Source organism: Callionymus lyra, chromosome 10 (assembly GCF_982586985.1).
Source record: "Callionymus lyra chromosome 10, fCalLyr1.hap1.1, whole genome shotgun sequence".
NCBI classification, from domain to species: Eukaryota; Metazoa; Chordata; class Actinopteri; order Syngnathiformes; family Callionymidae; genus Callionymus; species Callionymus lyra.
In genome coordinates, this window is record NC_141827.1 from 6,927,501 (window position 1) to 6,940,250 (window position 12,750).

Consider the following 12,750-nt stretch of genomic DNA (forward strand, 5'->3'; position numbering starts at 1 on the left):
AGTCAGATAAAAATATACATTTCAAGCAAACATGTTTAAGCCTCCACTGGTTTCCATGACAACCAGAACATGTTCAAATTTAAATAAAATAAAGTAAATAACACATTTAAAGTTAACGTCTGAAATGTTAAATCCAATCAGTTGATACATTTTAATATCAATTAAGAAAAAAAACAACTGCTGATAGTTTCCCTGAAAACTAGGAAACCAAGTGAATATGATAAAATTGATTTTAGTGATCATTTACATTTAAGAAAAAATAGCCAATTCTCCCCTTTTAAATGAGCAATGCAATTAATATACAGATACATTAATTTTATAAACATGATTGCTGCATGTTTCTATGACAACTGGGAAATATATAAAGTTAATTCAATCATTAAAATAATGTAATGTTCAGCTACATTTGAAATGTTAAATAAAGCCACAGATAAGTCACATCTTCACATTTTTATTTTAAAAACAAACTTGATTCAAGTCGCATCTTGTTTCCATGACAACGAGGCTACTGCAGATAAACAGATCAGTGATGGGGGGTGGGGGGGGGGGGGGTCAGTAAGGTTCCTTCTTGAGGAATCTAGTAAACATGGCGAAGGTCGCCACTGGTCGATCCGTAGGAGCCATGTGACCTGAACCCTACAGGGAGACAAGAGTTCGAAGGTCACAGCGGGACCAGGATAAGATTTATCATCATCAGTGGAGATCATCGTTACCCTCAGTGTGAGGAAGGCCAGGTTGTCGAACTCCTTCACGAAGCCGCCGACCTGTCGCCCGTCCACGTCGTCGTACAACCACGGCCGCCGCTGGACCTCGACCTGACGGCACACACGCATTTGAACCACAGACCTCACAGCTGAGGGGGGGGGGGGGGTCACATGACTTTACCTGCTGATGCAGAGACTCCACGAACCACTCGTCGCCCATGAAGTTACACGCCATGTCCACGTCGCCGTTGTACAGCAGGACACGGTACTTCTGTTACAGAAACACACGTCACACTCTGGATCGCACCTGGGAGAAATGTGCGGCCCTTCGACTGCATTTATGTAGGAACGCCTCTGGTAGCAAAACATTTTAATTTCAACATAAGACGTTACTCAAAGGAACTAAAGTAAATTAAAAGAACATTCTGAAAACCATACCTTAAATCATATTTTAATGAATATATAATCAAATCTAAATTGATGCTTATTGAGCCAAGATATAACATGTTATGGCATAAGGTTTATTTCCTTCTATTGGCTCTTATTAGAGATTATTATTATTATTATTAAGTGCGGATCAGGCAATGGCTGCCCTCTAGTGGCCAAAAGTTTAATTGAAACAAAAAAGAAAAGTAAGTAAGTCAGTCATTTGTATTTATAGAGCACTTTTCCAGACCAGGGTCACAAAGCACTTAAACAATCAATAATGCGGTTGATATTTGCAGGTTAATAAATGTAAATGTTATTCTAGACACATTTTATTGAAATATAGATCATAAGTAACTATTGAAAAAAAATGTAATATGACTTGAAAGTCAAAAGGATTTTTTTTTTTTTTTTTAAATAGGAAAAATACAAAACTCAAATCAATATAGTGCTTTTAAATATTTACCCATATCATGAATTAAAAAAAGATATGGATAGACTTTTTTTAATACATCACTGTATCCATTACATTTTTTGTAAACACCAAGTCATGATATATAAAGGAAATGCAGTCCATCCCCGGGACCGTGACTCACCAGAGCCCCCAGAAGTTTCAAGTACTGCTTCCTGACGTCCATGTAGAGACGGTCGTAGTTGAGATTGACCTCAGCACTGAACACAAGAGGAGCGTCAGAGTGACCCCCGACCTGACCCGCTCCGCGGACCCTCACCTGCAGATGGTCCAGGCTAGGGACTTGGACGAGATGTGGAGCGCGGCCTTGACTTGAGGGTCGTTCAGGTACAGGGTGGAGGGGGTGGAGTTGGTGCATGGGGGGTCCAGGGTCACGGAGAGAAACAGGGAGGCCAGACCCCGAAGCTTCTACGCAGAGAGAAGCAAGAGATGGTTGTGGGTTGTTTTTCTAAGATAGATCTGATAAACAAAAACACACCTGGTTCTTCCGGTGGGTCCAGTGATGCTGGATGAAAGAGTTTCCAAGATCTCTGATCACCAGCCGGTCCTTCTCCACACTATAATGACACAAGGTTGCATCATCGATACACAACTGCAGTGAAACTACATGGAAGCATCAGTGCCATCAGAATATTCATTTGAAGTTTCATTAATAAGTTCCATTAGTTTCAAACATTTAAAAAAAAAATCCAATGCTTCAAAAGAAAAATAATTCAACTTTAAAAATGTTTTTATTAATGAAAAAATAAACTAATTGTAGAATTTAAATTCAATATAAAAATGTGGGTATAATATTAACATCAAACCAGACTAATCCAATCGAGCACTGAGCCACTGACTCCAACTTTTAAATTCACACAAAAAGCTGTAAAACTACTGCAGTTTAAATCTTATTGTAGCACCGAGTCTGCGGCGTCACATGATCATCCATGTGTCTCACGATTGGCTGATTAAGTAGCTCTGTGCTCTTTTGGTAGTGTCTGGTTGCACCTTTATACCAACGTTTTATAGTGAATTTGAAAGACTATGAATTAGAAAAATATTGAGTTTAGTAGAAAAAACATTTAAATTGAAATACAAAAAAATAAAAATTGAAAGTTTCATTTAAAATGTTAAATTCAACCATATAATCTGGTGTGAAGAAGTTGGTCTTAGTCATGATGTTAAACAGGTTCTGCTGATGTTTTTCAAGTTACCTGATTTTCTCCTTGACTCCACCAGGACAGGGAGCGTACAGGTTGTACATGTTCAGTCCTGAACTGTAGACGATGTCCTGGACTTTAGAGACCTGCACGTGAAGGAAACACACTTATTCCAGGATAAAGAGTTGGATTAAAGAGCGCCCCCTGTAGGAAGACCTCATGTTGTCAGACAGAGATCAAATGAATACATTCTTAGATGCGCAACAATGGAAGAAGCGACTCTATGACACAACAGGGGGCGGAGCTTACACTCTCAGAGCAGTTTGGGTTCTGGTTGTTGTAGAAGTTGCATTTCTGGTCGACGCAGCAAGAACTCTTCAGCTCCTGCCACAGGCTCTGGCCCAAGAGACCGTGGTAGTAGGAGAAGAACACCAGAGAGTTGTCATTCAGCTCGTAACTGGACATCCCGTTTCCCACGGCAACGCCCTGCAGTAAAATAACCCGGAAATAAAAAACGGGAATCAGCCGCGGAGCGAAGAGATGGATGGTTCTGGACCTGCAGGTTGAGGCTGGCGTCTTCCATCACTCGCTCTGCCAGAGTCGGGATGTAAATTCCTCCGTAACTTTCTCCCGTCAGGAACAGCTGGTTGCTCTTGTACTCCGGGAACAGTCGGAAGAATTCCTTCAGGGCCAAGTAGTTGTTCATGGAAACCTATGGAAGGAAAACATCAGAAGAGTTGAATTATTTTACTGAATATCTAAAACATTTATTAGAAAGTGGAACATCTTTTGATTTGGAACTAAACAAATATTTTCCAAATCAATTTATTTAAGTCACTTCCAATCACTTGAACATAAAGGTTATAAATTCAATATTTCTAATATGAAGCCTTTTTAATTACATTTTAATAAATGTTGATACATCAGTGCCATCAGAAAAAAAAAAATCTTATCGATTCGCCAATTCTTCTACGTTGTCACATGATCATCTGCACATCCCATGATTGGCCGTTTGATCAAGTAGCTCGGTAGTCTATTGGTAATGTCTGGAGGCACAACTTTTTATATCCAATCTAAAAGGATATAAAATAATAAATATTGGGGAAAAAAGAAAAATGTATAAATGAAAAGAAAATTAATTGAATAAATGCATTTAAAAAGCATTCATTTTGAAAACATTCAATTTCTTTTCTCGTTTTTTTTCTAAATTAAATTATTAAAAATAAACAATATTTAATTGTAGTAATTATTGAATAGAAACAAAATTTCAGGAGGTCAAATTAAGAGTGGCAGGAATTGTTTCTACCTCTGTATCGTTGGTTTTGAAGTCTTGATCGTCAGAATATGAGAAACCAACTCCAGCTGGAGACTCCAGGTACAGCATGTTTGCCAGCTACAAAGAAAATACACAGAATCAGTCCCCGACCCAGTCCCTGACCCAGTCCCCCCCCACCTGTCACCAACACACCTTATTCCACGAGTATGGATTGTTGCTCAGCGTGACGCCGTCATCCTGGATCTGAAGCAGTGAAAACCGACGTTACACAATCGTTCATATTCAAGGAAGACTTAGGTTTGTTTTCTACCCGAAAAGGTCCGTGTTCGGTCAACATTCCGTCCAGAGAACTGCAGCCCGGACCCCCGTTCAGCCACAGAACCACCGGGTCCGACGCCGGCTTGTTCTGAGACTCCACGAACCTAGAGAGCGACAGACACTGTGACGCCAGAGATCCGGGAGAGGACGGGAGTTTGGTACCGACCAATAGAAGAGGTGCTTCCCAGTCGCTAGATTCAAGTAGCCCGAATAATGTTTGAAGCTGGGCTGTTTCTTCAAGCCTGGCAGGTACTTCACCTCGTCAGCAGAGGGCGCTGCCTCACCCACCCACAGCCAGGGAAGAACTGAAACCAGCCAGAACACCTGCATCTGTTTTTTTTTTAGAAGAAAGTCACGAGATCAATGTTGATGGTGCATCATAAACTACAGTAGTGAGGAGACGAGAACATAAACAACTGGTTTATAGAAGGGGAACAGCCGTGACGTCACAGACTTCATATAACATCTCAACAAACCTGTTCTACACAACGTTAGTTTTATCTGAATAAACGTACAGTTGTCGATGATTCACTGCATTTGTCGGACCTGCTATAAGTTTTCTAGTCAGAACAGTATAAAAAACGAGGTTGAAAGGGAGTAACCGCCGTTTATCTCGTGAAAATTCATAAATATAGCGTTAAATAAAACCTCCCTGGACCCGTAGACGAGCTTTTACTGTGTTTACTTAAGTTCATACAATAAAAAGAAAACGAGAACGTACGGTTCCGACAAAACACTCTTCAGGGAAACAACTTCCTCACCTTGTCGCTTGTGTTTCCGGCTCTGAAGCAGTTTCCTTGTTTGGCTTTTAAAAGAGCTCATGTCACGTGATCTCCCGATCATGTGATTCTGCGCCATGTGACATACCCCGGAAGTGACGTCGAAAATATTCGTCTACACGAGAATCGACAGACTTGAACAAAGTTTGTTTGACCTTTATCCTGTTGACTATTATCGAACTGAAATCGATTCATACAAAAGGGTTTTAATGCCATATGACGATCATCAGCTTCTTTGTCATCTCTTCACTTTTGTTATAGGAGCATGAATCTATGTTACTTTAAACTTGTGATCCATTATTGTGCAATAGTACAAATGTTTTATTACCCAAAAACATGGACCAGTCACCGTTTTCACTTTGAATTAAAACGATTATAATTTGATTCATGCTTTTCTTTAGCATGTGTTTGAACAAAACTCTTAATTTAAATATTTACATTAGAAAATTATCTTAAGCCCGGTCCACTGAAAACACTGCTGTGATTGGTCAAGTATCGTTTGTCAATCAGATCAATAACAATAATCTCCACCTCAAAGCAACGCTTTGTATAAACAAAGCAGGGCATGATTACAGTTGGCTGGAAGGGTGAAGCCATTATTACGTCATAATGGAGTCTGCTCTCGTAACCCCTCATTCACCCAGATTTCAGAGAAACTTTATAATCATGACTAGAAACTTACTGCATCTTGGACGTCAATGTTTGTCAGGAGAGTCTGAGGTTAACATTAGTTGCTCTTTGATTGTGGGTAGTAATATAAACTATAGATCTCTCTTAACAGGAAGTTCAGATTTGTTTCACACAACTTTCTCACCAGTCAAGGGTTGAACAAAAAACGTCCGGGGACACTTTATTAAAAAAAAAAACAAGTTTTAAAAATAAAATACAGGAGCAGCGGGCGGATTTTCAAGGACGAGGAGGTGGTCTCAACCCAGGGGGAGGAGGTCCTGGACAACAAAAAACAAGAATGGTTAACTTCTTAACAGCCAGGTCTCCATGACAACGAGCTTACCTCTCATGCCAGGGGGTGGCGGCCTCATGCCTGGGGGAGGCATTCCCATCGGAGCTCCCCTGCCTGGGGGCATTCCCATGGGCGGACCTAGAGGTGGTCGCATACCGGGCGGTGGGCCCATCATGCCTGTGAGAGGAAGGAATGGAAGTTAGAGATGGTTCATCATCTCACACTCAAACACATGTACATGAAGTCAAGCTCACCGGGGGGAGGGGCACCTCTGCCCATTGGGGGCGGGGCTCCACGTCCTGGAGGGTACTGTGTAGGTGCGCCTGCGATGCTGGCACCGGCAGCAGCTGCAGCCACCGTACCTCTGCCTTGTGGGGTCATGACCTGAGAACCATAGTCCATTAATACATGCTCCTTTATTTATTAGTAGTTTCAGGGATGCAAAAAACAAAAAGGGGAATAAAAGTATTTTTACTTTTTGGTTTTCAAAGCATAGTCAATATTTATACTCCATTAAGGGTTATTTCAATTAAGTATGTGTAATTTTTTTATATAGTTCTGCCGACACCGGTTACTGAGTACGAGAGGATAGTCAACTCTACCAGCTAAAGGGTCATGTAAATTCTGCAACACCAGAGTCAAGTACTTCACAATACTATAAATATATCCTTGTTCCCACAGTATCACAATATATCGTTGATCCTGTACTGCGATATCATCGAATCCCCAGACTTGACTAAAACACATCCCTAGTGCCAACAATGCCTCAAACCAGTTACCTGTTGTGAGGGTCCGCCCACTCCTCGGACAGGACCTGCCAGACCAGCAGGAGCCTGGGGCATGGGTGCTCCAGCGGGGACCCCTCGGCCTGCAGCCCGCCCAACGCCTGGACCTCCAGCCACGCCTGCCAGCGGGACACGTGCGATGCCGGTCTGAGAAGAGGCACGAGGGTCAAGACCAGCAGAAAGCATGGCGAGCGTGTCATTGTCAATTTAACTCACATCCTTGGGTGGTGGTCCCTCCACAGTCATGGACACCAGGTACTCTCCTCTCAAGAGAACCAGCCCCAGGACTCGCTTCTCCTCTCGCTCAGGCTGCTTTGAATTCTTGGGCCTGAGGGGGAAAATAACACTTAAGTACAACAGTCTGTGTGTGTTTGTGTATAGGTAGAACTTTATTGATCGCTTAGGAGATCTCCTTCAGGACCTCAACCTTAACGTATACAGCACCTTGTATACGTTAGTGTGTGTGTGTGTGTGTACTCGGGTCTTACTTGATCTTTCTGAACTCGTCGCAGTCGCACAGGATCAGGTTCATGTGTTTGTCAAATGCTTTGAAGGTTCCAATGAAGACCCTTCCGTCCTGAAGAATGCACCTCATCCTGAAGTCCAGATGCTGCAGCATCTTGCTGCTCTTGCCGACCGTCTGTGCACCAATCACAGAACATGAGAAATGTGTTTTTAGTCAAAAAACATCAACTTAATATCAACAAATGAACTTGCAATTTCTGTTGGAAACTGTCAACAAAGACGAGGCTTGCTTTGTATTCTCACTTTCAACAATCTTTTTCTCCCCAAACATTCCAATGTTCTTTATTATGTAAACGGACCCTCTTTAAAACTCAGCTAATGCAAATCTGATTTAGTTCACCTAAGAGTAAAACACTTGAAACTTTTACTTGCTATAAAATGCAGTGTTGGCCATTTTAGGTTTTTCCTTTCTTTTAAAAAAAACCTTAACCATCCGGTTATAATACACCAGAGGTCGACAGAACGCTTGTAGCCTGTGCCCAAAAGGATGTCGTTGAACATTTTTTATTTACTGCATTTATTCTTAAGTTTATTGGTGATATAACATTGACCTTTACTTATCTCATCTTTTTCTAACTAATAATACTGCTTCCGATTTACACAACTCGCAGAACATTTTATCATATACATTTATATATTGCAAAAGTTTAAGATGCAGATTTGATTTTATTGCAAGTTTATGTTTAATTCCACCGTCTTTTCCTTCCATTACGTTATTAAATAATCTCAACTATTCACTCGTGCGTCGTTGTTCAAGTTACTTTCAAGTATAAATAATAAAATAAGGTTAAATTGGCCTAAACGTGCAGAAACCAACGAGGAAGTAGGTCAGGTAGAGCCTCACAGGTAAATCGTTCTGTGCTATAAAAGCTATTGTCAATAACTGTGATGGTTGTTATCGTTTTTATTAACTTAAACTGTTTGAACGAGACTTGACTTCAAGTTAAAACGATCTAACATCATCATGTTCTTTGGTACAACAGTGGAGACGAATGAACTAGTTCAAGACATGCGACACTATTATGGTACTAATACCACGGTTCAAGTTTGTTTCGTTAAAAATATAAAACAAAATTAAATCGGTGTTCATTCATTGTAAGCTTACAGGACAATTAAATAAACAAATAATCGCCCAGAAAGCGACGAAACGTACAAGTGCCGGTTTCAAAGGGGCTAGCTCATCATGCTAAATGCTAACGCTGTGTAGTTTTATATATTCTTAAAATGCAACTTCCTACCATTGAAATACTCAACGCTATCGCAAAAAACAGTAATTCCGTATCTTGGTCACCAATACTCACCATGTTTGCGGTTCAGATGGATCCGATGTTTGTCGGATACGTTTAACAAACGAAAAATTAAAGCCGCGGAATCCCGCCAGACCTTTCTTTATTGCTGCCACACAGGATGTGACGTACAAGGGAGACTCGCCAGCGAGCACTCGGGTTCGTCGCCGCCCCCTGGTGGACAGAATGACTCCGAAGACAAGCAGCAACATATATAATCAATGATTCTCTCCTCATATAAATGTCATATAGTCATACATTATTTGTCCTGAATAAAAGTCAACAACTATCGGTGCCTGAAACAGAAAACATGCATTTATACTAGATACTGCAATAGTAATTAATATTCATTTATGTTTCCCTCATTGGAGACATTTTACTTTACCAAAATACATTAGATTAGAATAGATTAAATATACTTTATTAATCCTTCTGGAGATCTCCTTCGGAAAATAAGGTTTTCCAGGACACAGCAGACGATAGAAGGTACAGCAAGTTTCATAAAAGTAAAAAAAAAATAAAAAGAACAAAGTTCAATTAAATGTTCATTAAAAAAGGGTTCACATTACATTGAGACATACAGTACACAGGTTAAAAATAAAACTAATTACAATTATAAAATAGCATTCATAGAGAGTATGAGTTCTGCTAGTTTACCTCCGCTAGCAAAATAACTCAAAAACAGATTTTAAAGGTTCATTAATGTTGATAAAAGGACAAAGAAGGGATTTATCTTCACCCTCTAGATCCACTTTTGAAGGATGTGTCTCTTGAGTATGTCCCTCGAGCCATTAGTAGCTGGAGGATCCCATAGTTTTTATGTATCAACAGACTTTACTTCTTCCCACATCGGGAAAATTAAATTTGTCAAAGCAGCTAACAAATATATCAAACCTAAAACACATTATACTAGTACAGTATAAGACATACAGTACATACATACACATGTAGAGTTTAGAAAATCCTAATTGTTATGATAAGTATATATAAATTAAACATCAGTATACATAAAAACAGAAGTGGGGGAGAGCGTTATTAACAGTAATTACAACATATTATTTTATTTATTATTATTGTATTATTGTTATTCTTAATATATTGTTTCATTAAATTGTCCTACAGCAGTGTTGAATCTTGTTTTGTGAACTCAAATTCAATTTAATATTATATTTTTGCTTCAACTTCAGTTTTGTTGTTATTGAAAGTTAAAATTGTTAAAATAAGTTCTATTTTCATCAATGGCAACTTCTATAATATAATATAGTATAGTATAGTGTAATATTATAATTTAATTTAATTTAATTTAATATAATGTATTTAATTTAATTTAATTTAATTTAATATTCAATGTATTTTTTGTATATTTAATTAAATTAATATCAAATTCCCCTTCTGTTGATCATCCATAATAATAAAAATAAAGTTAACCAGTAAATTATATTTTCAGTGTATCTGACAGTGTGATCATGTGACAAGTGTTTTCGATGGCAGTGGTCGAAGGAAGAGCTGAAGGTCAGACATCAGCGACAGTAGATGCTGAGGCTGCACCGCGCCTGCGGAGAATCTCTCCGGTGACTCACGTCGACCGGAAATCATCGTCAACCGTCGGGACACCGTCGTCTTCCGTCCACCGACGTCGACTGGCGGTTCACGGACCGGCCGAGGAGACTCTCTGCCGGCCGGAGGACGGACGAGCATCCTCGGGTGAGAAGATCCGTGGGCACGTGAGTATGATCGGTGACGGTGTGTTTGGCGGGAGAACGACTGAAGACATGTTTGAAAAAATCAAATCTCATCCGATGTTGACGCTCGTGGAAAGTGACCGAGTGGGCGTGTCCTCCGTGTGTCTGTCCAGGACCACCATGGAGGAGCTGGAGTGTAAGATCTGCTTCAGCAGCTTCGACAGATCCAGGAGGAAGGTGCGAGTCCTGCCGTGTGGTCACCGCGTGTGTGACGAGTGTCTGCAGAGGCTGAGGCGCTCAGGTGAGTCACGTGACTCCCGTGGTCCCTAACCCTAACCCTTCTGATGGGTCGTTCAGGTGAGAACATGGTGGTCAGCTGCCCCTTCTGTCGCTTCGAGACCCACATGCCCGACCGGAAGGTGAGTCCTCCTCACACCTGTGCGGCGACACCTGTTTCATCACTGCTCGTCTCGTGCCCCCAGTCGTGGATTGTGGAGGAAGAGCGCCACCTGTTGCCGCTTCTTGGGGGGCAGATCCAGGGCGAGGTGCTGCTGAGTCCTGGACGACTCTCAGGTGAAGTTGGTGAAACGTTTCGGTAATTTAAATAAACGTATATAAGTATATTTAACAGTTGACATTCCAAATATATGTAAAGCATTGGATTATTATATATTTTTAATAATTTGTATGTAGAAAGATTTATTTTTCCAAATGTATTGTTTTTTATTACACATATAATAATTGATAATCTGATTCCAAATATTCTAAAATAAATGTTCTATATTCAATATATTTTAATTTGCAGCCACTTGCATCCAATATAAAAATGTATAATATTGCCAATACATGATATAGTTGTTTTGATAAATGAACATGCCAATGCTTCCATGTTGTCACGTGATCGTCTTTGTGTCGCATGATTGGCTGAAAGTTCTAGCAAGTAGCTCAGCTCTCTTTGGAACTATTGTCGGAACATTCTTAAATTGCATTTAAATGGCTGCAAAATAAAATATATAGTCATTTTAAAATGTATTTTCATTTATTGGAATAAGAATATGAAACTTTATGTGTAAAAATATATATATATATATATATAAATAGAAATTACACGATACAGTTCATTCATTTTATTTAGCTTATTCCTCTATGGGGCTCTTCGGGGGGGTCTGGAGCTTTTTACAGCTTCTTCGGTCGAGAGCCGGGGGACACCCTGGACAGGAGGCGAGTCTGTCACAGGACACACAAAGACATACACCCGTATTAAAAATATATATATAAAAAAAAAGTTTAAACATTTGAAATGTTCAATTCAATATTCTCTTGGCCCTGAGATACCATCCGTCTGCCAGCAGGTGGCGACGACCACAACTCCTCCGACTGTTTGGTCCTCACCATCGTGGCGCTCCCCGAATCTCCTTCCTGTCAGTCGGTTAGTAGACTCCGCCTCAGCAGCCCAGACCCCCTGCCCTGTTTCCTGCCCGCTCTGAAGAGCCCGGCCTGGATGCCCCGCACCGTCACCCGCTGCCTGCTGGGGGCGCTGTGTCTGGTCAGTTCTCATAAAGGGACTTCCCTTAAGTCTTCATCAGTGGAGTCTGCCGCCATCATGTGTAGGTCTTCATCTGCCGTCACCTCATCGTCAGTGGATCCATCCGGTCGTGGTCTTGGGTGTGATGCTGGGATGTAGGACGGTGTTGGTCAGTGTGCTCTGTGTGCAGGTGTACCTGTGCTCGCTGCCTCTGGGGATCTACCTGCTGATGGTGGGTCGCCCGTGGATGGGGGTGTGTCTGGTCAGTCTGGTTCCTGCTTCTCTGCTGCTCTTCATCCTGCTCGGCTTCCTGCGCTGTCTACACCAGAGCCTGCTGGAGATCCTCGCCGAGCGTCGCCACGTTGCCATAACGACTCGCCACACGTTGCCATGACGACGTGTTTTCAAAGGGACTCTCATTAAAGACATTTTGCAGATTCAACACGTGAACGGTTTGACATCACTTCCTGTACATCAGCTACACAATAAAAACTCCAACAAAAGTTGAGTCCAAATATTTCCTGTTTTCAAGTTAACTTTATGGATGAAAATCAGTGTCATCAGAATATTTGAATTAAACATTTCAAATGTTCAATGTTTTCTTTCTTAATATTGAATTATTCTTTTTAAATTTAATTATTCCTTTATTAAAAGGTTACATTTTATATATTTGTTTCAAATTATTCAATTTATTGTTTTCTATATTAAAAGTATATTTTCTTTGGTAAAAATGTATTTTTTTAAATGAAACATCTTAAAAATTTGTAATTTTCTTTCACTCCAAGAGTTTGATTTTCCCGTTTGAAAATATTCAGCAATACATTCAAAAATAAAATGTTGGCCGAATAATACAATTAAATATTACATTA

The 12,750-nt window shown here is 40.4% G+C and overlaps 3 protein-coding genes across 6 annotated transcripts; 1 reads left to right on the top strand and 2 right to left on the bottom strand.

Moving 5' to 3' along the window:
* Window positions 1–435: 435 nt before the first annotated feature.
* On the bottom strand, window positions 436–5,149 carry ctsa (cathepsin A). 3 transcript variants are annotated; one of them, XM_087800103.1, is made up of 14 exons: window positions 5,100–5,149; window positions 4,505–4,668; window positions 4,331–4,442; window positions 4,213–4,263; window positions 4,051–4,137; window positions 3,301–3,456; window positions 3,054–3,230; window positions 2,799–2,890; window positions 2,081–2,159; window positions 1,862–2,010; window positions 1,727–1,802; window positions 886–975; window positions 714–815; window positions 436–636 (listed from the first exon to the last, which is right to left on the bottom strand). In XM_087800103.1, exons 2-14 carry the CDS (start codon window positions 4,666–4,668, stop codon window positions 553–555), a joined length of 1,419 nt encoding a protein of 472 aa, XP_087656229.1. In that variant the 5' UTR covers window positions 5,100–5,149; the 3' UTR covers window positions 436–552. The 3 variants fall into 3 exon arrangements, with proteins under 3 accessions (XP_087656229.1, XP_087656230.1, XP_087656231.1); XM_087800104.1 differs by lacking the exon at window positions 5,100–5,149 and adding an exon at window positions 5,060–5,080; XM_087800105.1 differs by lacking the exon at window positions 5,100–5,149 and adding an exon at window positions 4,854–4,998.
* A 792-nt stretch (window positions 5,150–5,941) lies between these two features.
* Window positions 5,942–8,801, bottom strand: snrpb (small nuclear ribonucleoprotein polypeptides B and B1). Its single transcript, XM_087800644.1, has 7 exons — window positions 8,690–8,801; window positions 7,352–7,503; window positions 7,080–7,191; window positions 6,858–7,010; window positions 6,333–6,462; window positions 6,130–6,255; window positions 5,942–6,064 (listed from the first exon to the last, which is right to left on the bottom strand). The coding sequence occupies exons 1-7, from the start codon at window positions 8,690–8,692 to the stop codon at window positions 6,024–6,026; spliced, it is 717 nt and encodes a 238-aa protein (XP_087656770.1). The 5' UTR covers window positions 8,693–8,801; the 3' UTR covers window positions 5,942–6,023.
* A 1,401-nt stretch (window positions 8,802–10,202) lies between these two features.
* LOC148070038 (E3 ubiquitin-protein ligase RNF182) lies at window positions 10,203–12,368 on the top strand. Of its 2 annotated transcripts, none has more exons than XM_087801075.1 (6): window positions 10,203–10,398; window positions 10,530–10,657; window positions 10,714–10,775; window positions 10,839–10,929; window positions 11,709–11,902; window positions 12,072–12,368. In XM_087801075.1, exons 2-6 carry the CDS (start codon window positions 10,537–10,539, stop codon window positions 12,273–12,275), a joined length of 672 nt encoding a protein of 223 aa, XP_087657201.1. In that variant the 5' UTR covers window positions 10,203–10,398; window positions 10,530–10,536; the 3' UTR covers window positions 12,276–12,368. The 2 variants fall into 2 exon arrangements, with proteins under 2 accessions (XP_087657201.1, XP_087657202.1); XM_087801076.1 differs by having other exon boundaries at window positions 10,203–10,378.
* The last annotated feature ends 382 nt before the right edge of the window (window positions 12,369–12,750 follow it).

Coding starts and splice junctions, on each gene's coding strand:
- ctsa (XM_087800103.1), bottom strand. CDS start 4,668: ATGCAGGTGTTCTGGCTGGTTTCAGTTCTTCCCTGGCTGTGGGTGGGT. Junction 4,138..4,212: donor ATCCATACTCGTGGAATAAG/GTGTGTTGGTGA, acceptor TTTTCTTTGTAG/CTGGCAAACATGCTGTACCT. Junction 2,891..3,053: donor ACCCAAACTGCTCTGAGAGT/GTAAGCTCCGCC, acceptor CTTCACGTGCAG/GTCTCTAAAGTCCAGGACAT.
- snrpb (XM_087800644.1), bottom strand. Junction 7,192..7,351: donor GACGAGTTCAGAAAGATCAA/GTAAGACCCGAG, acceptor TTTCCCCCTCAG/GCCCAAGAATTCAAAGCAGC. Junction 7,011..7,079: donor AGGGACCACCACCCAAGGAT/GTGAGTTAAATT, acceptor GCCTCTTCTCAG/ACCGGCATCGCACGTGTCCC.
- LOC148070038 (XM_087801075.1), top strand. CDS start 10,537: ATGGAGGAGCTGGAGTGTAAGATCTGCTTCAGCAGCTTCGACAGATCC. Junction 10,658..10,713: donor GCAGAGGCTGAGGCGCTCAG/GTGAGTCACGTG, acceptor TGGGTCGTTCAG/GTGAGAACATGGTGGTCAGC. Junction 10,930..11,708: donor GAGTCCTGGACGACTCTCAG/GTGAAGTTGGTG, acceptor GTCTGCCAGCAG/GTGGCGACGACCACAACTCC.